The 27,916-nt window shown below is 39.0% G+C and overlaps 1 protein-coding gene across 2 annotated transcripts in view; it reads left to right on the top strand.

Moving 5' to 3' along the window:
- Positions 1 to 2,765: 2,765 nt before the first annotated feature.
- trappc9 (trafficking protein particle complex subunit 9) overlaps positions 2,766 to 27,916 on the top strand; it is a 224,892-nt gene continuing 199,741 nt past the window's right edge. The window contains exons 1-8 of one of the 2 annotated variants that reach the window (XM_025902129.1): positions 2,766 to 3,336; positions 8,142 to 8,287; positions 8,503 to 8,628; positions 10,894 to 10,920; positions 11,994 to 12,115; positions 15,455 to 15,580; positions 17,762 to 17,978; positions 25,019 to 25,162. In XM_025902129.1, coding sequence (XP_025757914.1) covers positions 2,774 to 3,336; positions 8,142 to 8,287; positions 8,503 to 8,628; positions 10,894 to 10,920; positions 11,994 to 12,115; positions 15,455 to 15,580; positions 17,762 to 17,978; positions 25,019 to 25,162 — 1,471 coding nt within the window. In that variant the 5' untranslated portion in view covers positions 2,766 to 2,773. The remainder of the gene's footprint in view (positions 3,337 to 8,141; positions 8,288 to 8,502; positions 8,629 to 10,893; positions 10,921 to 11,993; positions 12,116 to 15,454; positions 15,581 to 17,761; positions 17,979 to 25,018; positions 25,163 to 27,916) is intronic. The other variant, XM_025902130.1, reaches the window with a different exon arrangement.

Genomic DNA, 27,916 nt, shown 5'->3' with positions numbered 1-27,916 from the left:
TGCTAAAAGGCCAAAAAACTGAAGCTTTTAGGAGGACCAGGAAACCTGTGACCCCTGTTTCAATCCAGGGGCTTGATGTGGACATTGTGGAGGACTATAAATACCCCAGAGTTCACGCTGATAATAAACTGGACTGGGTTAAAAACGCCACTGACATTTACAGGAAGAGCCAGAGTCGTTTCTGTTTTCTGAGGCGGATGAGGTCTTTCAACATCTATCAGACAATGCTCAGGATTTTTTATCAGTTTGTTGTGGCCATTGCCATCCTCTATGCTGTTGCATGCTGGGGCAGCACGTTGAGGGTCGCGGATGCCAACAGACTCAATAAACTGACCCACAAGGTCACATTGTAAAGTGCTAGCATGACATGAACATTATCCATATTGGCATTGGGAGTGGTTATTAATTATAAAAATTCAGAGTATGATTTCTTCGTATCTTCATTGCGGCTCACATTTCTGTATTGTTCAACTTCTCAGAATCTGAAACTTGGAAACTAGTTAATTTATTGTAAACTATCACGTTACAGTAAACTAGTTATGTGGCAAAAGATCTACTATATAAAAATAATTATGAACTAATAAGAGACTAATTAATTAATAACTGATTTTCGTATTTCCTTAAGAACAGCTAGAGGGTTTATTTTGAAAATCGACACCGGAAGTTTCGCTGTTCATTTGTTATCGCTAAGTACTGAGCCAAAGAAGTAACCTCAAACATTTGACAGGTAGCTGCTAAGGTAACGTGAATATTCGTTATTTGAAATTTATTAACTGCACTTCTGTAAAAGAAGATTAATTTGACTAAGCTTATATGCACATTACTCAGTGCTGTTTTTGTATGACCGTTGTAACCAACACAATCATAGATTAGCTAGCTAAGCTAAGCTAGCTGAAAACAGTGTTTTGACAGAATGTAGTTGAACGGGGGTCATAAACTTATAGAGACATATTAGCTTATGAAAAGCTCATTAAACCGGGACTTCTGTTTTATCGGATATCTTGTTTTCCTCACTCGTTTCCTGCTGATTGTGTCAGCTGACACATGTTAGCTCCAACTGCTTGGTGTTTGTTTCTATCACAGGTGTTAGCAGGTGTTAACATTGCTTTTCGGCAGAAGTGCATCCTTATTGTCATCGTTTTGTGCTATGGAGGAGTCGCTTTACACGGCAGAGACACTAAGCAGGACTTTCTCATTTAAACTCAGCAGATTTGTGTTGTTCTCCTAACCAGTGATAAAACGGCTTTCGTGAGAAACCTTTTAAAAACCTGCTCACGATCTGTATGAGACTATCTATTAATAAACTGCATAGATTGGTATTACAGTTTAATTAATAAAAGACATCCTTTAGTTTATCACTTTAAGAGGTATGGCTGTCTATTTTTTTTGTAACTACATATTTTTACTGTCAGAAATCAAATTACAAAACCAAAACAAAGCACCACACATTTTTCTTCACCTGCAGATGTATACGTATAGGTTCATAGTTTGTTGGACAGGAACACAGTTTTGGAAGTTGCTGTCAAACTATGGCCTTCCTAAGTCTAAGTGCTTCTTGTAAATTCTCTCTATTTCCATTCATGAAGGGAGACTCATACCTACTCCAGATCGTTCTTAACTCGTTTAGATCGTCTGAATTTGTTTTTCTTAACCATGGAAATAATTCTGTCATCATCTGCAATATAGACAATTGGCTATTTTATTTATATAGCAAATTTCATTATACATAAACTCAATTTGCTTCACAAAGAAGATAAAATACACAAAAGGTACTATACACAGACACACACACACACACATGCACGGCTATTGAGTGCAATTCTTTGTGAACAGAACAGTTTTGAGTATTTTTAAATGTTTGCACACATGTAATTGATCTCAGGTCAGCAGGCAGCTTGTCCCAAAGAGGAGGATCACAGTAACTGTACTGGGGAGGCTAAAACAACTGAGAGCTTTGTGAACTTTTGAACTTGACAAGTTTATGAAGGATTTTAAAGGTAATTCTATATTGCACTTAAAGCCAATGAATCCTTTAGTTGTCTTTTGGTGTCTTTTAGACTTTTAGTGTCTTTGCTGGCTTAGCAACACTGGTTTCTTTCTTTAAAAACTGTTGTGCCAGTTTGTGGTACAAAAAACCTTTTGCTGTATCTTGATAGTTTTATTTTATTATTTCAGCATGAAGGACAACTGTGAAACATACTCCAGTTTTACTTGTTCTCCCAAACTTTGTGTCACACCTTGAATAATACTCACCTGATTTCCTGTTGCTGTGTGTGGAGCAGCCCTGTACATGTCTCTCTTTTTTTTCTTTTTAACATAAAAAATCTTCCAGCAGCAGCTTCTCTCATCACAAACTATTTTGTGGCATCTCGGCTCTCTTTTTTCCCTCATCTTCTTTAATGTAGTGACCTCCCATCTTTTTTGCTAGCATTTCCCAAATTGCTGTTCAGTATTGTAATATTGGAAATGTGCAGCTATTAGTGATAGAAATAGTTAATGTTTCAGTTTATTTTGTGTGTGTGTGTGTGTGTGCGTCATGATGTTTTGCACAGTTGTAGAATTTTAATTGTTGTCTTATGTTCACTGTTGTGTACCATGATCAGAACCACGAGTCAGAGTGGTGCACAGTTAATACAGAAAATACTGCACTGGAAACATACCTCCACTTTGGTAGAGGATTGATAGCTCCAAAGTGCATGAAATCTTTTGAATGGTCGTTGTTGCCACTGTAAATTGAATTAAGATAATCTCTTTTAAATGCGTCCCAGACTACATGCAGTGTGCTGAGGACCACCAGACAGTACTTGTGGTGGTCCAGCCGGTTGGCATCGTTCCCGAGGACCAGTTCTTCAAGATCTACAAGCGCATTGCCAGCGTGAGCCAGGTGATCATCAGGGAATCCCAGCGCCTCCTCATCCGCTACCGCCACCACTACCTGCCTGAAAACAACGAGTGGGGTGACTTCCAGACACACCGCAAAGTGGTGGGCCTCATCTCCATCACCACATGCGCCACGTCCAAGGAGTGGCCCCAGACGGCCGAGCGCTTCCACGGCCAGAAGGAGGTGTACAGCGCCACGCTGTACGACTCACGGTTACTGGTATTTGGGCTGAGTGGGGAAATTACCGAGCAGCAGCGCACGGACGTGGCCTTCTATCCCAGCTTTGAAGAGTGCTCTGATGTGGAGAAGAGAGTGGAGGACTTTGTGGAGTCCATATATATTGTCCTGGAGTCCAAGCGGCTTGACCGCGCTACAGATAAATCCGGTGACAAGATCCCCCTGCTCTGCGTGCCCTTTGAGAAGAAGGACTTTGTGGGTTTAGACACGGACAGCAGGTGAGTCGTTCTGTCATCGCAGTCACATTATTTTGCAGGTCAGTGGTGTTGTCTGTGGCAGGTTGCTTCTAACATGTCAGCCTCACCTGGTCAGAAATTCTCCTGTCAAAAATCTGTCTTTTGATTTTTGCTGTGTTCATGTTTGTTTGTTTGTTTACCTTGCTTTATTTGTCTTTCTTCTTTTTTTTTTTCTTTCATACTGTCCTGTGAGTTTATTATTGGGTGCAAAAAGGTGAGACATTAGACTCATTAGTTAATCCACATCTATCCCATCAGCTTTAGCTTTGCCCTAAAGAATACTGCTACTGTTCATTTGATGATGACTCCAAACCAAACTCATCACTCCTCCACATTGTTCAGTCTATAAACCAACTGGGTGGAAATGATTTAGTTCAGTGGTCCCCAACCTCCGGGCCATGGACCGGTACCAGTTCGTGAGTTGTTTGGTACCGGGCCGTGAGAGTTGAGGCTCTGGTGTGAAATTTATGGTTTTCAGGGTTTTTATCACTAACTCGGTTTTCCTGGGTCTTTGTAGTTGTGTGTCTTATTTTGAAAGAAATATTTATGCGTTACCATAGCGACCAGAGAGCATTAAGGGGCAGAGAGGAGGACTTTACTCTCAATATTGTTCGCACATTTTCAGGAGGACGCTGCTAATAAAGTTACACAACTACACAGTGAATTCGCATTTATTATTATTTAGTGTCATTCTATTTTGTTGTATTTATCCGTGACACCTTAAAGACCGGTCTGTGAAAATATTGTCTGACATTAAATCGGTCCGTGGTGCAAAAAAGGTTGGGGGCTGCTGGCTTAGTTGACATTATTGGCTATGAATAACTGAATAATCAGAATTAAAGTAAGAGCAGTTTGAATAAATAGTCTTTAAAAGCAAGATAGTTCTTTCTTCCACCAGGAAAAAAACCTGAATCCTGAATTACATACTGTGAAAGGGAGTCTAGGCTCATTACACCCCACAAAGTGGTATTTCTTTAGCACTGTACAGAAGTACTAATTAGCAGTGCAACATTTTTGTTAATTTCACCAGTTACACACAGATTAATTCTGCTTTCACAGTTGATTCTAAGAGAAGTTCAATAACCATGTATTTTTTCCATTTACAAGAAATCCTAATTGCTGCCATTATACCCGTCCTCCTGCCTCTGTGTGTAAACAAAGTGGAGGGCATTTTCCATCCTTCTCTTCTAATGAGTTACTGTTATTGATGACAGACTACCTCATTCAAAGTATGACTTTAGTGGCAACAGCAGCAACGTTGTAGTGCAAGAGTTGTGACCCATGAGAAGTCAAATGTAAGCACAAAAGTAACCTAGGTGGTGTTTTTCCTTGGAAATGTTAAAAGTAGAACCATAGACGGTATAAAAAGTGTACATAGCTGTTGTGACATCTCCAGGTGGTTTGCGATCTCTTATTTTGAAGCCTCCAGGTGAGCATTTCCACCAATTCCATGTTGGTTCCAAAAAACTTGAATATTTACTAGAAAAACTGTTTACTTTTTTCCAAAAATCCTGTTTTTGTTTTTGGTTGGAACCGGAGTACTTCACTGATAATAAATTACACCACTTAGTGTAAACCACATATTCTGTACAGGCATAACTCTAGACATTACAATTTAGAGCTCTTTGTTTGAAGTGTTAAAGTCTGAAGTCTGGAGAGTAGCTAGTTCAGGTTCATCGATAAAGTTGAAACACAGGCATAGGTTGATTTAATACATTTTATAAATATAATGTCTCAAGCCCAGTATATAAATATATCTAATCCAGTCCAGTTGCTCATACAAACTTCTGACGGTGGACACAGATGTGATTAAAACTATTTATTTATCAATGAGATCATTTTTTGTTTTTAGGCTTTCCAAAAAACATTCTTATTTAACAATCAGCCATCTTCATACTTACAAATGGGATGGGCAAAGCATTAAAAACAAACGTAGGATTCAAACTATTGAAGTCTGAATTCATGGGTCATATCGATTGCACTAGACTGTACAAGTTTAACCAGTAGGGTAGCCTCAGTGTTTATGTATCCATGAAATTCATAGATATAAAATCAATAATGAATGAAACTAAATGAGAAAAAAAAAGTCCTTGTTGTGTTGGGGTGATGAAACATAGATGAGACTTTATTTGCAAGACCTGTGTAGTTTGATCCTAATTACAGTGAAAATGGCAAAACCTTTTTAACAAAAGATCCAATTAAAACCTATTAAATTTAAGAGTATTAAAATTCATAATGGGAAACTTTATTTCAATTGTACTTTGACACATCCTTCAATTATGTTGCTGATTTTGGCCTCATTAAAAGACTCTCAAAGTTACATTTACAATTATTTCAAAGTGTGCTGATTAATGCCCTTTTCTTGTAATTATGATGAAGTACAGAATTCTTTCTGGTGAAATGCTTGGAAATTTTTCAGAAATGGCAGAATGATACCTGCTGCGTGTTGTCTCAAAGTTTATACAATGTGCTTGTATTTTTAGATGAATTGAATGATCACTCACCTTAAGATTGTTTCATCATTTGCAGCTGTATCTCTTTACATTGTGCAAAATTAATTAAACCACTGGCTGCTATCAGCATCTTAAGAGAGTGACTCGATAGAAATTGCTCAGCACAGTCTTAAAAACAGTATTTTCTTGTGATGCAAAAACAAATAAACTAATCCAGCATCATCCATGTTTACTGCTATCAGCATAGCAGCAAACTGAATATTTTACATCAGTAGCTGAAGTGTTTCATCAGTTTCATGATTTTTAAAAACAAGTGATAAAGAGGAGGTAAGAACAATCTACCATTTCCATATCCTAAATGATTAAATATATCGTTACTTTATATTATTATAAAAAGTAATGGTAATGTACAGAACTATATGTAAGTATAACTGATGATCAGATTTAATTGATAAGCAAATACTGGAACATGTTTGGAACATACTGGAATATGGAAAGCATGTCACACTGAACCAATACTAAACTCAAATCTGCTTGTGATCCACAAATAGATTTACCTCTGCCTGTTCTTTCTCCCAGGATGTCTGTGCCACAAACTCCCTTTTATTGCTTCTGGGAGGGTATGTCAGACAGCAGGGAGCTGAGAAAACGAACTAGAAACATGGAGGATTTATTTTTTTTATTTTTTATTTTTGTCAGTTTGGTAAAATTTGTCAACATAACCTGACTGATGGGACTTTGGTGCATTTGCTTACTGAGATTTGGGATGTCTACATGTGTGTGAGTGAACTGCCTTCACAAAAGTGCTGTTTTTATTGTAATACCTCTTGTAGACCTCTGAAACCTATGCCGTGCCAAGATAAACAACAACAAGAAAGAACTTCACATTGTAATGATTACAAAGGCGAAAACTAACAAAAACTAAACTAATACGAAACATTATCAATCCAAAAATCTAAACTGAAACAGGTAAACCCACCTTGCAAACTAACTGAATAGAAAGCAAAAACTCAAATTTAATATATAAATTAAAAAAAAATGAAAAAGTCTATTTCTTTATTGGTATTTAGTGTGTGTACTTTGTGGTTTTATAAATGCCTTTTTAGATGGTAAATACCAGGGTAGTAATTTTATGTGAATATTGTACATTTGCGTGTGAGTGTGTATGTGTGAAAACCATTAGCTGAATATTGGTCACGGCTGATATCAGCAGTATTGACCGGTGTCCCTGTATCTGCAAACACTATGACATTTATGACAGTTCATCACTGATTTTTAACTATTGTTTATGTCATAAGTGATAATATGTATTATAAACAAGATTTCTTTGTTTCTCAGGCTTAAAATCTGAAATATAATACAGAATATTCATTTTTTTTTATACCAAATAGTTATTTTAAATCTTATCCCCTAGTTTTTCATTTTAGAAAAAGGCGCTTTTAATACTGAAACATGATGAAGGAGGAGCTGATAGTTTGGTCTCCTAAGCTTTACATGTCATTGCTGCTGAAGTTCATCCCAGCTTTAGAGAGCATTTGGGAATAAGAAGGTGCTGTTTTGTGATCTGTCTGGCTGAATGGCACAGATCAGATCTCATCTCTTTATTCATGAGATCATGTGCTACATTCCAGCCTGGCACAGCAGCTCCTTAGACACGAATCAGATGAAAGTTTCCATAACTGCAGATCTAGTTTGATATGTTTTTTTTTTTTATTACTAAGCAGTCTAGTTTCCTACCAGAAATAATTATCAGAGAAAAAACTGTTCAGAAGCAGCCTGCTGAGCATTTGTATGAATTTTTAAACTGCCCAAATGTGTGACACAGTTCTCCCAGAATAGCTGTTCCTGTAGATTTTTATATCCCTGCTTCTAGATGACACTCCTAAGAGAATTCTGCCCATGAATTCACTTTACCCTGAGCCCTTGATCACCTGCTGATCCCTTATATTGTTTTCATACGACCTCCTGTTTTTCAGACGTCTCAAATGTCTTGCGCAAGGCAGCTAAGTTCCCTGTGTCTCCTGGTAAAGTTGTTACCTCCTGTGTGTTCTTGTGCAAGGCTAAAGGCTAAGGGGTGGTAGGACAGCTCATACTCTGTCCTTGTCTTGTTGCGCTCTTTTGTTTTTGCTCTCCCTCCTAATATATCCTCATTGTAGAAGACTCCCCACCCTCTGCTGACATAGGAAATTACAACAGCATAAGTGTTTTTGTTTTCAAACAAATCAATTGCCAAAAATCTAAACATTTATTCCGGATTGAACTGACACACTTGATCCACCCTGCTGTTGTCTCAAGACGTTTTTTTTCTTCCTCTTTCTACTCGTTTCCCCTCAGGCATTATAAGAAACGATGCCAGGGACGGATGAGGAAGCACGTTGGGGACTTGTGTCTCCAGGCAGGCATGCTGCAGGACGCGCTGGTCCACTACCACATGGCTGTGGAGCTGCTCAGGGGAGTTAATGACTTCCTCTGGCTAGGTGGTAAGTTTGGGAGGAAGCAGACTTAATACTACAGTTGTTGACAAGAGTAAATACTGTGGCCTTTGCTCATCTTACATGGAGTGAGTGCCCAGTAATTCAGGCAGATCTCAAAACTTTGAAGCAAATGATCATCAGTGCAAACTGATCTGAGTGATCTTCAGATGTTTTTGAATAAGAAAACAGGAGCAATAGACTGCTTTGTTTTTTGTCTGCAGCTGCACTGGAGGGTTTATGCTCAGCCTCTGTCATATTCCACTACCCTGGAGGCACAGCGGGGAAGATGATGGGGCGCAAACAGAGTATCTCCCAGCCACTAGATGCAGGGAAACGTCACAGAGCAGGTGAGCACATCGCTCTGTAACCGTGCTGTCAAGCAGTGGCCTTGATGACTGTTTTCTGTGTGTGAGTTGTAACTGAGTGAGAATATCTCTACTGATCGACAGCCCAAACACTGCTAAGCTTTGCTTGCTCAAGAAAGCTGCTTACTTTGTGTGCAGACTACCTCCTCAAAGCTTTTCTCACCTAACCCGATGACTGCTAATTTACAGTTAACATCATTTATTCTGCCTGCCCTGTTATTAACTTGCTTTTAACCTGCTGTAATTTTAACACAGCTTTGTGTATACCTTAAGTTAACTGAATCTGTAGACCATCTGCTAAACACAAACACTATTAAAATGCATTTGTCTGAATGGATCTGAGGATGTGTGGATTTAGGATTGGAATGGGATTTTTTTTTTTTTCTCTTTAATCTTCAGATAATTTTAAGTATTTATAAACTACATAAGGCTGTACAACAACATTAATCAAAATAAAATAACTAACAAAGGGAGTTTCAGTGACAATAAAAATGTAACGGCGAATAAATTAAAGCTAAATGTTCAGTAAAAAGGAATTCAGCTATGCGCTAGGGCTGCACAGTTTATTGAATTTGAATCTTGAACACGATTTTAGCTCTTCACAATTAAATAATTGTGATTGAGTAATACTAAAAATGTATGCTCCGCAAACAGAACGTAAAGCAAAATGGAATCTGAGAACTCCCTAAATGGGAGTATTTTCCTGTGCCTGTCACTGCTGTTCCCTGCACTGTGCAGCTAGAAGTTTCCTGATTGTAGATTGGATGAGTAACACTGAATTAAAAGACAGATGCACAAAAAAGTTCAAATATCTGGCACAGCAGAAGGCAAAGAGCTTGCCTTCTGCAGACCATCATCTATTATTTGGCAATACTTGGGATTTAGTTCAAGTGATGTTAATCAAGAAGTGTTTGCGCCACAACTAACTTACTCAAACACCTGAAAACACATTACAAACTGCATGAAGCCATTTCCAGATTTCCAGAAACAGAGAGGGATCTCCTGTCGCTATGAGTTTTAGTCCCGTCCCTCTGCAAAGAAGTTTTTTTTAAATAACAGGAATGTAATGCAGTGTAAAAGTGAAAGTAGTACCCTGCGCGGATTTCATTTTGTGTTAAGTTTGGTGCTGATTTTTTTTGTATGTATGTATTAGATTGATAAAGTGGAATACATTTATTTTGATGCAAATAATTTCACACTACATTGGCGTTAATGTGTTTTGTTTTTGGCAATAAAATGAGTGATTAATCCTGAGAAATCATCAAAATGTCACTGTTGTAAGTAATCATTATGATTATCATTTTGAGCATAAGCGTGTAGCCCTAATATGTACAGTATGGGCCAGAGGTATTCTAGGTTTTGTACTACTTAATTTATTATTTATTTAATTTTTGAAGATGATCAGTTTGGGTTTATTAGTTTCATTAATAATATTAAGTTCAAGTTTTTTCTATTTTTATAGCACATTTAATTACAGCAGCAGTGTTGACCAAAGTGCTGTACAGAACTACAAAATAACTAGTACCAAATAACTTATAATCTTAGTATCAAATAACTCTCATACTGTATTAAAAGCCAGTGAATACAGTTTGTTTGTTAAACAAACAGTTAGTTTGTTTATTGTGATGAAGAGAATGAAATGAAATGAAATTCTGAGCAGGTGTTAAGATTCAAATGCAGCACTTTATGAAGGCAATATACTGCCATCCCTCCCTCAGTTACTTTTGCACCAGTGCCGCCTCATGTTTGCAGATTTTACACATTTGGCCTAATTCACAAAGAGTAAAACCTACTATTTTTTTATTACTTTAAGTTGTGTAAGTACACACCTGAAATTTAATTCACCTCCATATAGTTATAACCAGTTAGTAGAACATATAATATGAAATGTAACATGTATGGCGCTCTTTTGTAGTTTAATATAGAGTTAAAATACTACTATAGTGTGTATAGCGGTGTAGTATATCAATGAGCCAGAGTGGCAGCAGCTGGAGCAGTGCAAGTAAATGTTTGGAAGCTTAACACAAAGCTTTATTCACCACACCCTATTAATCTCAAAATTTTTTGTCATCAATTAATAGCATGTTGATCGGCCGATGACTGAGCAGTGTCAGTAATACAGCTACATGCTCAGAGTGTTTCATGGCAAACCAGCAGCAGCCATTTTTGCAAATTGTTGGGACTAACACTGCTAACATTGCTCCCTGCGTCATGGAGTGAATCTGCATTCTCTCTCTCTGTCTGTAGGGGCTCAGGAGGTTCTCATTGATCCAGGTATGGAATGTATCACCAACTTAGCTCTTCTGGACAACAATTTGCCTGCTTGCTTGTGATCACACGTGCCCTCGTTTGCATCTGTTTTTATATCACTCTTCATCCTTCACCGTCACCACCTTGGTTTATATAGTTTGTTTCACAAATCACCCGATGTATTTCTCCCTCCTGTGACAGATGTTCTCCCCTGTTGGTTTGCTTTCACCATTTTTTTTTTCTCCTCACAGCCTCACTTTCAGTCATCAGATCTTTAAATGACCTCTCTGTTGCTTCCATTCCTTATTTATTGACCCATTAATAATACCAGCTTACATCTTATTCTTGATTATGAAAGAAAAATAATTGAACCCTATCAAAACCATTTAAAGCAATTGCTTACTAGAATATTTCTCTTTGAAGACTGTTGTTGCTCCAGCAGGGGGCAGTCAAACACCAGTCGTGCAGACTTCCTGCTTATTAAACGCTCACTGTTGCTGAATCTGTCACTATATTAGCAAGTATATAATGTTTCTATTATATTTTGTGTATATTTGTATCTTCGCTAACTAAAAAATTACACAGTGTGTTGCGCTGTACAATCATTGCCCCTTTATCATGATGCAAATGACATTTGGCCAGCATCACATGGTATACATTGTGACAGCATCACAGTCACACACTCACAGGTCAGTGTGTATTCTAATCAGATTTGGCTTAGAGAGGCCCTCTGCACTTTCATTTAAAGACTAACAGGTAAGTTTACTTGTGGCTGTGTTTATATCTTATTGTTAATTTTACCCCTTCATACTTTAGTTCTTTTCAATCAGAAAAATGGGATAAATGCATTTGATTCATCACCCTGTGGGTTTTCAACTATATTTCAATCCATTGCTGTAACGTGGTCTGTGTTATTTAATATATCTGAAAATATTTGTGTCGACGGGGTGTCCAGTACAGTTCCTTTAAAGAGTTTTCTCTTCTTCCTTTGTTCACTCTGTTTCTCCTTCCTTTCCTTTAGTAGCAGACCAGAGTGATGCACTGTCTTCTCTGTTTCTTTCCTGTACCAATCTTATGGTGTCCTGTTTTGACTGTAGGAGCCCTCACAACCAACGGCATTAGTGCGGACACCAGCACTGAGATTGGACGAGCAAAGAACTGCCTGAGTCCTGAGGACATTATTGAGAAGTACAAAGAGGCCATCTCCTACTATGGAAAGGTACTGCCCGAAGTGTACACGGCTGTTAAACCAGGACCCAACCAGTGTGGTTGTTGTTGGGTTGGCTTGAGGATAATAGATTATTTTGCTTGATTTTTTTTTTTTTAGTTGGATCTTAAACATGAACTATTTTAAAATTGCTGTACAGACGATTACAGTAAAGCTTAATTGTCATTCAATATTTCCAGATGAATTCCTTAACAATATATTCAAACAATAACAAGCAGGCCGTACATTTTCAATAAGAGTCTTCAGGGGACTAAACAAGGACAAGATGAGCTTCTTTCTAGCTGCTCCTTTTTTTTTTTTTTTGTAAGCAGTTGCCACAGCTGATGGATCTGCAAATTTTTGTTTGGCACTGATCTTTATGCTGGATGCCCTTCCTGATGCAACCCTCACAGGAATTTGTGTCTCCTTCTGCTCTCAAACCAGAGCACAGAAGCCCTGTGACTGTGATTAGTCCCATGCAAATCAGCATTTCTGTGATATCTGCCTTTCTGTTGGGTACTTCTGGAGGCTTCATGCAATTGATTCTGAAAGTTTGGAGAACATTTTGGGCCTCATGTTGTTTCCCAGCATGGAGGACGATGAGATTGACAGCACACATGGCAGCTTTTAGTGAGAAATGTAGAGGAACAGTTAATATATGACAGACTATATTTAGTAACATAAGGTCAGTGTCACGCAACCAGGCACTTTTCCACCAATAGCTGTCATTATGTCCAGCCATATTGTCAGAAACGTTTTGGTACACAGACTTGCTCATCTCATGTAAATGATCTGCAGGAGATGCAGTCATGGGGGATCAGTAGGGCTTCAGAGGTGCAAACATAGGATGAAATTGATTCATATAAATAATCACTAATATTTAAATGTGTCTCTTAACATTTCGATTCAGTTTTCTCAATAATAATAATCCTGTGATTTTTCCACTGTACTTTTACAGTACTGCTAAGAATGATGTAATATTAGATTGCTGATATGTGGTTTTAACGTCTTAAACTTGATGAACCCTACAGAAATGCCTACAGAATAGAGGAAAATTAGACTCCTAGCAGAGAGCCACAGATGCTGTAGGGAGGTCCTAAAGAGAGATTTTTAGCTATTGAAACAGCAACAAAAAGTACTAATGGCAGCCTTGTTCTTTAGATCAAAACACCCTCTGCAGATTAAGAGCATTTATTCTCCTTTAATTGTACATGATAAGCAACAAGTCCTGCCTGGGGCTGCACTTGTTCTCCAAAGGTGCTTTAGTTTATCTTTAAATTGAGGCTGTTCTCTTGATATTAGACTTGGTAAAAATGAGATGAGTGACCGTCTAGAGGTCTGTGCTAAGAAGCAGCATTGGACACTTGGCAAGATAACCTCATGTTTTATCCTGTGGTTTCACTGTATCAAACTACTTTGTCATGGTGCATTGTCATATGAGGGTGAATAAGGGGTCAGTGCATGCAAACCCACCACTTACTGCCTGATCACTTCTCTGGATCAATAGAAAACCTCTTTGGGCCTTGGCATGCAGATAGTCTCCAAAAACTAAATATGTCTTTTTTCTAACTAAAACTTTTGTCTCGTCTCCTCAGTTTTTTTTTCTTGCTGACTGCAGACATTTCTGAAGTTATTTCTTTGTTCTAGAGTTATAAAGCAATGTAATCCTAAAACAGAGAGCACTAAAGCCTTGTGCATGTTGATTTTATATGAAATTTGCAAGTCAGCCTGCAACTGCTTTGAATTCTGTTGTTTATCTGTTGTGTACTCTCTCTCAGCCAGTTTTAATGCCATCAGGCCTGCAGTGGAAAGAATAGGGCAAAAACTCTCTTACGTGCTGAAAGAATACATCTAACAGCTCGTTCATTTAATTAAAAGCAGATAGTTATTATAGCAGGAGCTCCCAGTGCTGTAATGATTGGTTACTTACACCAATAAGTCCATTAGATTATGTGGTCAGTATATTTTTGCCAGATTTCCCTCCTGGTTTTATATTTACTAGTATTTACATTCACTGATGCAGTTAATACTACAGCTACATACAGCGTTTTCCTTACAGTGCTGCTTGGCTGTAGTAGCCGTCATGTTGATGGTGTATATTACGAGTTTAACCTCATATTTTTCCTGTTCTGTAGTTCTGTTATTGTTTGTAAAATGATCTGCTCTGTTGCCAGTAGACCAGTGCTTGTTTGTGATTGGTTACATGCTGCAAAACCTCAGTCTTAATTATGTAGTTAACCCTGGTTTAACTTACAGAGTTGAAAAGCACCTTCTTGTGAATAGTGGTTAAGTGAAGGGTAATTGAAGCCGGATTAGAAAAAGATATGCTGAGTATCCTGATCTTGCTTCATAGTACAAGCCGCAGAGCTCCAGGTTAATGGGTTGTGTTTTTGACTTGAATGGTGAATCAGATTAGAGAAAATAAAGGGTATTTTTAAATACAGCCATTCAGTCTTTAGACTAATGCTCACACAAAGCCAAAAGCGCTGGTAAGCAGAAACGTAAGCGTCATAAGCTGTGTAGTAATATTTACTGATTTCAGCAGGGGGCAGTATTTTATTTTGTTTGAGTTGTTTCAGACTTGTACATGCTGACAGCAGCTGTTTCTTATTATTGCTATACTGAAGCTTCATGGGGGCAAGCATGGGGTCATGTGTAGATAGTAGGATTAGAAGCTTATTAGTCAGCAATAATGCACTCCTGCACACAGAAAAGTTATTGTACAGGGTCCATTTATAGCACAATGTACTTGGACACAGTACAAAGTCACCAAGAATACTATTAAAGTATCTTTAATGCTTAGGGGAAGCCGAATAGGCTCATTATGCTTCCAAACTATTCAGAAGCAATCCTGCTCTTTATCTTCATTATTATAATTGCCTCTTTGCACTGACCTTCTTTCAGCCCTTTTACCTGTAACTAGTTCATTCAGAATTAAATTACATCTCAACACAGAGCCATTCAGATATTAATTGAATTTTAATAAGGAGACAATGAGGGTGGAAGTAGAAGGAAGTTGAGGGACGGGGAGGTTTGAGAAGAGAAAAAAAAAAAAAATAAGAAAAGAGGGGAAAAAGGGGGCAAACCAGCAGCAACCGCTCAGCTTTTTCAGCAGAAACTGAGTAATGGTTGGGAATTCCTGAACGTGGAGCAATAGGAGATCAGAGTTATCACACTGGTCCGTCATCCCACATCCGCGGTGACTGATGAATACGGTCATATGTTAATGAGAGAACATTCTCCCTGATTATGTGGTGGGTTGTAAAACTCAAGGCGACTCTGATCGACTGTTCATTATTCATTAACACCGAGCCTACTCCTGCCCCTTACTCCTCCTCTTATCTTTCGCAGTACAAGAACGCAGGTGTCATCGAGCTGGAGGCCTGTGTGAAAGCAGTCAGGGTGCTGGCTATTCAGAAGAGGGCCAGAGAGGCTTCCGATTTCCTGCAGAATGCCGTTTACATCAACCTGGGACAGGTACGCCATCTGACCGGGAAATAAAAGCTTTCCCAGCCGCACGGGATGATTAATATGACCACTGGCTCTGTGGTGGACAGTTAAATCACAGGACCTTTAGCAAAAAGACACTCTAAAATGTGCCTTGCTTGCACCATATTGTGCCCTCAGAGTATGTATTGCTTTTTTGGTCTTAGCTCTTTATCATTAGATTAATACATTTCTTTTTGTGTCTGAATTTTTTCCTCATACGACTTTGAGTCAGTGAAGTTCTTCCAGGACACCTTTAAGTACATTGATTCACAGTTTTTTGTTCTCCAGTTGCAATGTGAAAATACTTCAGCTTTTGTTTTTGGTTTTTTTTTTGTTCTTGTCAAAGGAGTTTGCAAAGAAAAGCGTCTGGACTTATTTAAGTTGCTTGAAGACGTTTTTGTCCTTGAAAATTTCCTCCTGTGTCATTGTTATTATTGTTCAGTGTGATGAAAGTGTTCTTAACAATTTTTATCCAGCATCAAACCTCCAAGAACATTTAATGGAACAACTTTTTAAATGACGTGATTTTCTTTTCATTTGTTTGGTGTTGGAAAGACATGTTGAAGTCACAGTGTGTAAAATCTCACCACTAGATGTCAGTAGAATGCAGTCAACTTTATTTAGTTTTCGTATCCCTCCCATTTCTAGAGCACAATCCTAGCTACGGTGGCCCCTGTAGGACAATCACATTTTGGTCAGTCAGGAGAGATTAAAAATGCCAAATTTAGCTGGGTCACGTCCGTTATGAAGTAGAGCTGGCGTATTTCTACTACAGTTTGTGTGGAGAAACATTTTTATTCACAAAAATGTTTTAACATGTTTAAAAAATCTCAACACTAAGCAGTAAATCATCAATAAAAAAAAACAAAAAAAACTGATATCTGTCAATTAAATATTTTGTAGTATTTTACATTTTTACCCCAGACTCACTTCAAAAACTGCAGCAGTTCTTTCATAGTGAGTGTAGGCTGTCAGTCACCTGTCAATATGCTGGGTGTTCACATCTATTTAATCTAGAGGAGAGTGTAAAACTGAAAGGAGTCTGATAGGAGTCGAGGAGTCAGTGAAGCTTACTTCCGTCTGGTGATACTGAGGTGAGTTGTTGAGGATAACCTGAACTCTTCCGTGGTTAAGCACTGCTGCCTTTACAGCCATTAGCTGGTTTTAGTAAACTTTCTTTGAAGTGGATCTAAAATTGCTTGATTTGGATGTTTGGCAAATAAACAATGTGATGAGTATAGTCAATGTGTTGATCATTGTTAGGACACTGGCACCGTAACGTTAGCTGTCAAAATGTTATCTTATAGCCAGCTGCTGCTGTTTAGTCGCTTGTTGTCTGCTTTCTAGAGACAGAACGATTTCATGAGTGACAATACGTAATTGTGACAATATCAGGAATAAATAGGGATCTTTCATGCATGTTTTTGTGAGATAGATGACCTCAGATCAGGAGATGAGGCTTGAGGTAAAGAGGAAGAGGCAGAAGTAAGGAAATAATGAGAAAGAGCTGACGAAAGTATACGGGTAACAAATAGTGTAAAAGAGCTGATTATGAGCTTTAAATTAAGTAACTTATAAGAAAACAGAAACTTTGCCTGTTTATTAATAAATGAAACCATGACATCATTAATCTTAAAAAACATCTGTATAGCTGCAGGACTCTCTAGATCCAATACAAACTTTAATAGATTTAAGAGCAGTGTCATTGAGATCGTAAGTTCATGCTGTAAAAAATTTGTAACCAAATTTAGTTGTCCAGGAATGTCTCCTTTTTCCCCCTTTTTTTTCCAATGAGCTGGGCAGACAGCATTTCACTTTTAACTAAATCTCAGTGTTTCGATGTCAGGCAAAGTCGTCTTTTCATCATCTTTCATCAATGGGTTTGGAATATTAACGCTGCCCTCTTAGTACATTAGAAGACACTGATAAAAAGATGCCCTAACAGAAATCTGTGTTTGATCAATTATATATCTACCTGACCTGTGATTGGCTTATAAAGTGGCCGTGATGTCACAAGAACACTTTTAAACAAGGTGATCTTACCAAAATTTACCTCCCTCGCGCCTCTGAATATCAAAGCATGCACATGTACTGATTGATAAGGTGAGGTGATTTTAAAAAGTGAATTTTCCAGTGCAGGAAGACATAATGGTGTTTCTCTCTCCGCAGCTGTCGGAGGAAGAGAAGATCCAGCGCTACAGTATCCTGTCTGAGCTCTATGAATTGATTGGATTCCATCGAAAATCAGCTTTTTTCAAGCGTGTCGCTGCAATGCAGTGTGTAGCTCCCACCATCCCAGAGCCTGGCTGGAGGGCCTGCTACAAGCTGCTGTTGGAGACATTGCCTGGGTACAGCCTGTCACTTGATCCTAAAGACTTCAGCAAAGGTAGGCTTGGTCACATGGTGGCTGAATAATATGTGGGCATAACAATTCACGTTGTGCGTTTCAAGAACAAACAAACAAAAACCTACAGGCCATTCTTGTCCAGTCTCCAAACACATATTATCTCATATTATGTATGCAGCTATTATTAATTATTCATCTTGCCACTGAAAAAAAGAAAATAGTAAAAAATAACAATAACGGTAATGAGACTGAGTCTTAAGGTGATTTTAATGCTTGCTTGCTGGGTGTCCTGCACTGATTTTGACATTGCATCATGTGACACAGTAATTCCACAGCAACCCTCGATTTTTGTAACCTGGAAGCTCATTTATTTACTCCCTGCAATAATGCATTTACTGTGGTGCTAAATTCAGTCCAGTTCTATTCTGTTTCATAAAAATACCAGTTTTACTGTGGAGGCTCTAAACATGCGGAGGGAGGACTCACTGGAGAGTTACATGATGGAGCCAGTGCTCTGACACTGTGCTCACAGCCATCCACCTTTGCCAATTATGCACTCATTCTGATAAACTCTTCCCCTCTCATTACAAATAAATTAACACTCCTAACAGCGCTGTCGTGACCACATCAGTCGCAAAATAAAACAGGCTTTTAACAGTGTTGATTTTAGCACAGTAGCAGTAAATTGATCGGCACAAATTTAAATCGTAAATCATGGTCGTGTGATTCATCTCCTCCCCAGTTTTGGACTCTTAATTCCTATAAATAACATATGAAATAAAGCAAGCTGCAAAAATACTCTTGTCCATGTCTTTCAGTTTTAAGCTGACACTGCTTCTCTGTAGTAAATACAGATAGCAGCTTTTTAAGTTTTGAGTTGGTGTGCACTGTAAATCTTGCTCCTAGTGAGCGACGGGGTTCCACATTTAATGCCTCCTGTACACTCTGTCCTGGCAGCACCCTCTCCTAAACCAGACCGAAGATCTCCAGGAGTGAGAAGTGTGTCTGAAGTGTTAGGTGCTCCATGGGAGGAAGGGTAACGGGGAGTTGATGTTTGAGAACAGCTATAGTTAGATTTAGGGTTTTTTTTCTTTTTTAAGGGTTGCAAGGCAGAAGTGCTGATTTTATATCAGTGAAAAGGAGCAATTCTCTCTGAATCAGTCTTCTCAAACTCTGAATGCTGTGCTCTCTCACAGGATTCACAGTGTGTGATTAACAGCAGTGTCAACATATTTAATGGATTAAGCTGATGAAGAACCTTCATTTCATCACCAGCTTTGCTGTCTTTTCACAAGCACTCTTTCAGGGTGTTCTGCATTCGAACCAACACTTTGTTCAAAGAGAGTCATGGGTGAGACCTGACCTGAGCTTTTGTAGACTACTCTGTACGGCCTCCCCTGATAAACCTTGTACTCTTGCAGACTCTTGACCCTTGCACGCTACAGCCTCTCAGTGCCAAGCACCGTCCATTCAAAAGAAAACAGTGTACAGAAAAGTTCAGGGACGTCGGTGTTCTTGTTGTGATTGGTATTCAAGAGATGTGGCGAGAGCGGATTTTGCTCTGATAAGCTGTTAATCTTGGGCCTTTTTTCTTTGTAAATACAGAAACAAGCTGCATGTTTTAGGTCAAATGCTTGTCCTTAGAGCTGCAGTAGGCAGCATGGGAGAGAAGTCCATGATAACATTTTAGCAAATTGTAATTAAAGTGGTCTGGAGGAGAGCTGGACTCGATCTGCACCTCATCTGTATTTTTTCTGTGTCTAGCCCATGACAAGGGACTTGAACTAAAACGGCTCTCTTCAGACCAAATCAGGCGAGCACTACAGAGTTGGATGGGGAGGGGACAATAGGATTGCATGTAGAGGCAAATTTCACAGTGAAATGGGTGGACCATAGCACTCACACCACAATAGAACAGAGTTACAATCCACATTTTACTAAGGTGTCTGGTTTAATAAGCTTTCAGTTAAGGCATTAAAAAAGGAGGTTCTGGCACACATTTATCCTACGGCGCTGTCAGGCACTTGTGACTTGGAAATGTTTTGTTGAGAACAAAAGGTTTGCTTGCTATTTTTTATGCCTTCTTCTTTTAGACTCATACAATTAATAGATAATGTTGATTTTCAAATACCTAATTTTTATCTTCAGATTTTAAAAAGTTTTTAAAGTTCCAAGTAGTTTCACTACAGTATATTATGTTTAAATACAGTATTTAATGCTAGCATAAAACAATACATATTGACCCCTATGGCACCACCTGCAGGTGGTGGCCCTAGAGCAGGTTGGTCCCATGTCCTTTTTTGGGGCTGTGCCCCGCGGGGCTCCATGGACTAAGGGCACCCACCCTGGGCGTGGGTCCAGGTTGAACCCTGTCCCAGGCAGGGTGAACTGTTCCCTTGATCTTTTACTCATAGAGGTTTTCTGAATTACTCTTTTGTCTGGTCCCTCACCCAGGACCAATTTGCCATGGGAGACCCTCTGGCATGGGGGACCATGGGGCAAAAGCCCCCTGACAACATAGCACCTTATCCTAGGACACACAAACCGTTCCACCACGATAAGGTAGCGATTCACAGAGGAGCCTTCAAAAATGAGCTTTTTAAAAATAACTTGTGCCAGTCATTTTGGAGAACTTGCCCCAATTCTTTTGTGGATTCAGACTTTCTCAGTCAATTCTGTCACTGCGTGTAATCCCACACTGACTCCATGATGTTAAGATCCAAGCTCTGTGGGGGTCAGACCATCTGTTGGTGCAGAATCAATCTGGGACAGATCAGACACCTCCTCGATGATACTGCATGATGAATTTAAACATCTGAAGTGGTTAAAACCCTTGCAGAGTCCTGTCTGTACAATCTAGCTATTCTCTCTCTCCTCCCTTTCTTTGATCACATATCAGATATAGAGTTAACTGTTTGGCTTTTGTTAGATGTAAAAGTAGATGGTTTCTTTAGGGGTAGAGCAAATCATTGAAAAGTAAAACACAAACAGAACACATGAGAACAATCCCTGTTTCATTATTCTAACTCAGTAATATAGGTAGAACTGCAGCACATTTCCCTGGGAGTCAATTAACTTGACTTAAATTGGAATTATTTTAGACAGTTGAACATATAAGCTACCCCAACAAGTACATAAAATCCACTGTATTCAAAAAGTACAATATAAAAGATGATATATAATCACTGAGAATATTAATATATATGTTAAAAAAAAGGAAAACATTGGTTTGTAAAATCTTGCCCTGGATCCTGGAGCTGAGTGTTTTCGCAGTTGCCATCTTCGCTTTTTCAAACCACACATCATAATCAAGGAGCACTTATCACTTTGAAATGGTTCTTTTGGACATTAATGGGTTCTATAATTATGAGTATTAAACATCATTTTTCATGACCCCAAACTCATTTACTTAGTATTTAAACTGAGGCCACTGGCAAGGAGGGCTGAAGGCTGGTTTCCAGTAGATGTTAATACCAATGGACTTACAATTGGAGGAGTCGCCCCCTGCTGGCCAGTATAAACAATCTAATGCACTTCCGTGTTTGTTTCAGAGCTAGATAATTTTTGTAGTTTTGCCTCGGCACACCATCACAGTATATTGTAAATCAAACAATCAATATGTGATTGACATGCAGACTTTGAGCTTTAATTTAATAAGTGTTATAAAAAATATGAACTGTTAAAAGATAAACAGTTGATAAACAGTTTCATGGTCAGGTGATGCCTTCTGTCGTGTTATTTCATGACAAATGAAGCAGGCATAACATCTGAAGTTGATTCAAAGGCTTGAATTTGTATTTTATAACTTTTCACTGTAATTTTAATATAATTTGAAAATATGAGGCCCAAAGGGATGTTGGTGCAAGTGAGGGAACAATCATTGGGCTGAAAAACCATCAGAGGGGAAAAAAGAATGAATGAGAGAGAAAAGATTTAATGTACTGCCCAGCTTGGCAGCAACAAAAAGCGAGAAAGGCCAAAAAAGAAGTGCATGATGACAGAAACATTTCTGTGGTAAAGAAAAACAAATTCATAACAACTTACCAAATCAAGAACACTCTACAACAAGCTGCAAACCAGTGGTTACGCAGATAGATTATTATTATTAATAACTTTGTCAGAAAACATCTAAAAGAGCTATCATAGTTCAAAATATGACATGAAAAGAGAAAAACATCTCCTGGTCCAAAGCGTACCACATTATCTGTCTAGTGTGGTAGAGGCAGGGTTATAGTATGGCTGCTGGTGGAACTGGGCTGCAAGTGTTTATTGATAATGTGACTATTGATAGATGTAGCAGGATGAGCTGTGAAGTGTACGGGGCTGTACTCTCTGCTCAGATTCAGCCAAATACTCTGAAACTGATCAGACAGTGTTTCACAGTACAAATGGATAATGACTCAAAGCAAACTCCAAAAGCAACCCTAGAGTTTCTCAAGGTAAAGAAATGGGATGTTCTTTACTCTCCAAGTGCCTGATCTCAACCCAGTGGATGGAAGTAAGCCTTTTAGCAGAAGGGATCAGATGATAGTTTATAAGGCAATACAGTAGAGCTGCAAGTTCAAAAGAGAAAGAAAATGGGGATCAATAGTGCATTGCAATAAGGCTGCTGTGCCCAGAGACACAGTGGAGCAAATGGCTTTGTAAGTGGTTCATATGCCCTTTCTCACCACGCCTTTCTGCTAGCAGTAATGGGGACACTGCATTTTTCTGTCATCTTTTGTCCTCTCGCTGCTCTGTTGTCATTCTGTTGAATGAATTTTTGGAGTTCTCTCTGTTTGTAATAATTTAGATGCTTATAATTGAGGAGAACAATGGCAGTCTGTGCCATCTCCTCACCCTACACAGTAGATCTGAAACAGCTTGAGGGTACAGTGCCTTTTGAGTCAGGTTTACTGCATGACAGTGTGACTGCTTGGCTGTGGCACCACACTCATTATCTTGGTGGTGTGTTAATTGGATTGCCAGACACCTCCAGTTCAGCACTGAAAATACCACAAATGAACACGTTTTTCGTGTTTGAGCGAGAGCGACATGCTCAGAAAATCCGGAGTGTCCTTTGGATTACTGTCCTCCAGATAAGCGCCGGTTTTTGGCAGACAGGTGGAAGTCAGCTATTTTTAGACTGCTTAGTGGGTGCAGTTTTCATGACAGAAAAAAAATCGCTTATGAAGGAATGGCATTTGCAGTTTGTTCAGATGGCAGAAGAAGTCAGGATGAATAACAGCCGTGGTAGAAAAATGCTGATAAGTGAAAAGCGTCATGGGCACGATTTCATGTTACTGGAAGTGGTATTTAAGCCGAGGAAACATCAGAGTGTTTACCAAATATCCTCCTTCCTTCCCTCTGGCCCCCACAGCCTCTCCAGTGCATCTACCCTCTAGTTTTTCTTTCCCACTCAGTGAGTCAACAGTAGACAGCTGGGAGTGGAGCAGGGCATCTCGTGGGGGGCTGAGGGCCTTATGTAACTGTTGGTGTCAAGACAGAATGCTATTAAGATGTCTTGTGGTGCTCTGCAGAAACAAAACACCAGCAGCTAAGTTAGCAAGCCAAAGTTTACACATGGATACTTTGAATTGATGGCCTCAGTGAATTAGTTTAAGCTAATTTTGTGCTTGTACAAGACATTTGTGATCAGATCAGAGTTGGAGGAATTTGGCTCAAAATGAGTGCTAATTACTAATTATTCCAGACATCTCAGTAGGTCAGCGTGACCATCTGTTCATCATGTATCTCGACAACTGACTAATCTGCTTGAAATTTGGCAGGTGTATTTCTGGGACGCGAGGAAGTGTAACGCTGAGTTAAAGTTTGTTTGGATGATTGGTTGTCAGATTTTGGCGTAGTTGTTCTGTGCTTCCCCGGTTGCTGACTGACTGGTAGCTGCTCCACTGTATGTTGGGGGCGAGGCCCACACACACACACAGGCATGTTTTTCTCTGTCTTTCTGATTGTTACCCAAAATGAGCCTTTACGGGTTTAAGAAAAAAGAACTTAAAAAAAAAAAATCTTTCTAACATAGCTTGACAATTTAAAAAAAAGAATAAATCATTGAATATTTCTTGCTTTTTGGTCTTTTGTTTCCTGTGACTTTGAAATTAATCACACTCTCATTTTGTTTGGCTATAACCTACAACGAGACACACACACACACGCACACACGTATTAGTGCATCCCTATAGCTGCAATGTTTTTAAGGTATTCTGACCACTGACTCTTGAAGTGAATAACCCTGATTATCTCTTCATCATGGCATCATAGCAGGTGGGATATATTAGGGAGAAAGTGAAGATTTGATGCCTTAGAAACAGGAAAAATGGGCAAGTGCAGTGATTTGCAATGATCTGTGGCTTCCTCCCATTGTCCAAAGACATGCATGTTAGGTTAATAGGTGATTCTAAAGTGGCCCCAAGTCTGAATGTGGTTTTTCTGTCTTTATGTGTTCACCCTTTGATAGACTGCCGACCAGTCCAGGGTGTACTGTCCTCCTGGTATACTCCTCCATCCAAACCACAATTCTGAGTTGGACAACGGGAGAAAATGAATTGATTGAGTTATAGCCAGTGAAATCCTTAATTTCAACACGAATATGATAACAAGATATGTTTGATATTATTCCGACAATATGATTCAGTGTTATAACCTTACTCTAGCTGACTTTATGACATTTACCTTTTGTGTTTTAAAGCTGATCATCCAAAGATTGAAAAACAGCTTTTATTGAGTAACGGGGAGAGATCTTATAGAACATGTTTACAAAGAGCTTATACTGACAGGGTGGGAAATGTGTTAAAAGATAAAGATTAACGCATTAGCATCAGCATAATAAAACTAAACACAGTGCAGACAGATATCAGCATAAAGATCTCAATACAATTTGAAAACAATATGGGAGATAATAATGTGAATGTTTGACATGGGACAACAAAGATTTAGCTGATCTGCGTCAGGCAGAATATGTCTCCGATGCATGTGGACTAATCTGATTTGATATCTGCATAACATTAGATGTCAGCAATGAGCTTTGTCAGCCTTGTAAATCTGACTTTTATTTTGTCATCTCTCTCCCTCTCCCCCAGGTACCCACAGAGGCTGGGCTGCTGTACAGATGCGCCTCCTGCATGAACTGGTTTACGCCTCCCGTCGCATGGGCAACCCGGCCCTGTCTGTGCGCCACCTGTCCTTCCTGCTGCAGACCATGCTGGATTTCCTGTCTGATCAAGGTCAGCTTACAAAAACAGTCAGAAGGAAACTTGAAATTAAGCAGAAGACACTAATGTTTCATTGCAGATTTGAAAACCTGTGTGGTGCTTTTCAGCTTCATGCCCTGCCTTAAGAAAAAAAAAAAAAAAAAAAATCTAGACACAGCCAACCTGTCCCCTTGTGATTGCAGCATTATACCACGAGTTTTAATAGTATGCGATACACAACAAAGCCAGCTTTGTCTTGGCGGGAGTGCAACATTGTGCTCTGACCAGAAATCCTGCGGCAGTAGCCAGGAGATAGGGTTTTTTCTGAAGCTGTGCAAGCCAGACGCTTCACTGGCCACACAAAAGAGGCCAGCGTAATCCCTGGTTGGCTACTATGAGAATTGATGGTGGGAGGGAGAATAAGGGAGATGAGGTGGGAACAAGATGAAGCAGACTCACAGTATAAAATATTAAATATTAGCAAAGGGACTTCTGCAGCTCTGCCTAGGGTGTTGCTGGGACAAGCCTTCTTAGAAACAGCTCTGCTGGGGAAAAAAATGTCTGTCTACAGCTTTACACACATCACAGGGCAGAAAAGCCGTGTGATGTAATTACTACTTTGTTGTTGTATCACAAGAAGTGAGCGGGTATTTTCTCCCTGAAGAAAGTGACCTTGTAAGCCGACTTCTTCAGCAGTGCTTTCTGCTGCACTAAAATACCATTTCATATTTACTTTGTGTAACTTTTTGGGCTCAGAGCGCTCTCGGGTGGAGTTTTGGTGCCCTCCCTTTGATTGCCTTTACCCCCGTCAGCAGTGTGATATTAAAAATGCCAGGAAGAAGCGAGGTCTTGTGAAATAAGTCCCTTTTGATGTGTGCACATATGTCATAATAGGACCGCAGTTTACAATGTTCTCACTCCAAGTTTGATTCCTGAGCACATGTTGGGTGCATCATCATCATCAAAGTCACTGAACTGTAACTTTTAAATGTAGTGAAACTGGACAGAGTGATAAATTAAACCAATTAGATTCATTCAAAGTTATAAAAGCATCTGTGTCTCCTGTCCAAACTTCTAAAACAGCCAGTAAAAAGCTTTACTTTATTTTTCAGTATTGTGATTTCTTCTTTCTTCTGTTGCTGTGTCTTCTCATGACAAACATGTTGGCATATGTATCAAGAAAGACATGGCACCCATTTCACACATCCTGCCTTTACAAGGGCAAGCAATACCAAGTGTGAAGCATCCAGCTGTATACTATGGAGCTGGCATTGCCCTCAGCTGCTATTGCGTACGCTGCCTGCTTTATGTATTTATTTATTGGATGGGAAGCTTTGACAGTTTAATAAGTGTTATACTGTCTCTCCCTTTTGAAATGAAGTGAAAACTTGTTCTCCTGTGTTTGACTGATTCAGCTGTTTAGCTAGCAGAGCTGCTAATGCTTTAGCATCTTTTTTGCCATGGCATTTAAAAAAAACTGAGGCAAAGTGGAAAACTGTTTGCTGGTCAGCAAAAGCTTGTCATTTGTGTTCGCTTAAACCAAAAATTCATAAATGTACAGTACTGTGAAAGTTCCCAGTTCCCCAATGTTAATAGACTGCTGTGGGGATGTTTGTTTGTTTTTCCATTTATATGTAACTCACATCCTCTAAAGGTTGTTGTTCGATATAACGATATATATCAGATGACGATATAAAAACACATGAAAGAGTATGCAGAGTGTTTACGGATGAGAAGCAAAAAAGAGCCATCAGGTGCTTAAAAAATAAACCTCAGACTCAAACGTTAGAACGGGCTTTTCCCCGCAGCACGCTGTGTAATAAATAGTCACAAAGAAAACGGCGGCCGTTACAACCCATGTCTAAAAATGTGTAGTTTCAGGCATTGGTTAAAACACTCAACTCCAGGTACACGATGCCCAGCTGGAAACACTTCAGCTGCCCGAGATTCACAGAATTTACAGAAAATGTTAAATTTTTGTGATTTATATCATTATCGGGACGATAGATGTTTTATATCGGGATGTGTGATTTTGGTCATATCGCACAGCCCTAGGTTCATAACGTTAAAAAGATCTGAGAACCTTTAGATTATGGCTGCTGTCTCTTGGGACAGAGAGTTTGTATTAAGAAATTCCCTCACTTCTTAGTTGTCTCTTCGTAATTTGCAGTAAAGAGCCCTCTATTCTGAATCATACCTTTAAATCGGTGTGTTGTTTTTAAGAGCAAACGTGTAGAGCAAAGGACACTATTGTTGTCACTGAGTTCACTTACTTTTTATTTCTTTTGATTGATTAAGAAGTTTAAATATGGGCATGCACTTGTACTTCCATTAAGTGCCTAATTTGACATGTTATTTCATTTTACCCAACTGGCAGTCTGATGAACAACAATGTGATAATTGCATTGAAATGTTAGGCATTACGGGTGCTTGATGGCACTGGTGTTTGTATGGTTTCCTAACTTTGTGGCGTCCAGGACTTTGGAAAACCTGAAAGAGGGTTTTTGGGTAAGGAATGAAGTCTTATTACTATTTCAAGAGAGTGGGTGAATCACGATGAACAATGATGCAATGTTTTCCTTGTTTAATTTCAGTGACCAGAGAAATTGCCTTGGCAAAAATGCTTCATATCAGTTCCTGAACTGGTACATTGATATTCTTTTCTTGAGTTTGCAGACTTGCATCATTAATTCAAAGGGCAGATTGACATTCAGACGTGATTGCCTGCATCAGATTCTCTGAACACATGTTCTGTTACAGTCATCCTGAAGTTTGTTTTGACAATTT

This window comes from Oreochromis niloticus, linkage group LG22, assembly GCF_001858045.2.
Source record: "Oreochromis niloticus isolate F11D_XX linkage group LG22, O_niloticus_UMD_NMBU, whole genome shotgun sequence".
Lineage (NCBI taxonomy): Eukaryota > Metazoa > Chordata > Actinopteri > Cichliformes > Cichlidae > Oreochromis > Oreochromis niloticus.
The sequence above is the reverse complement of the archived record's forward strand: the minus strand, read 5'-3'. Positions and strand labels throughout refer to the sequence as shown.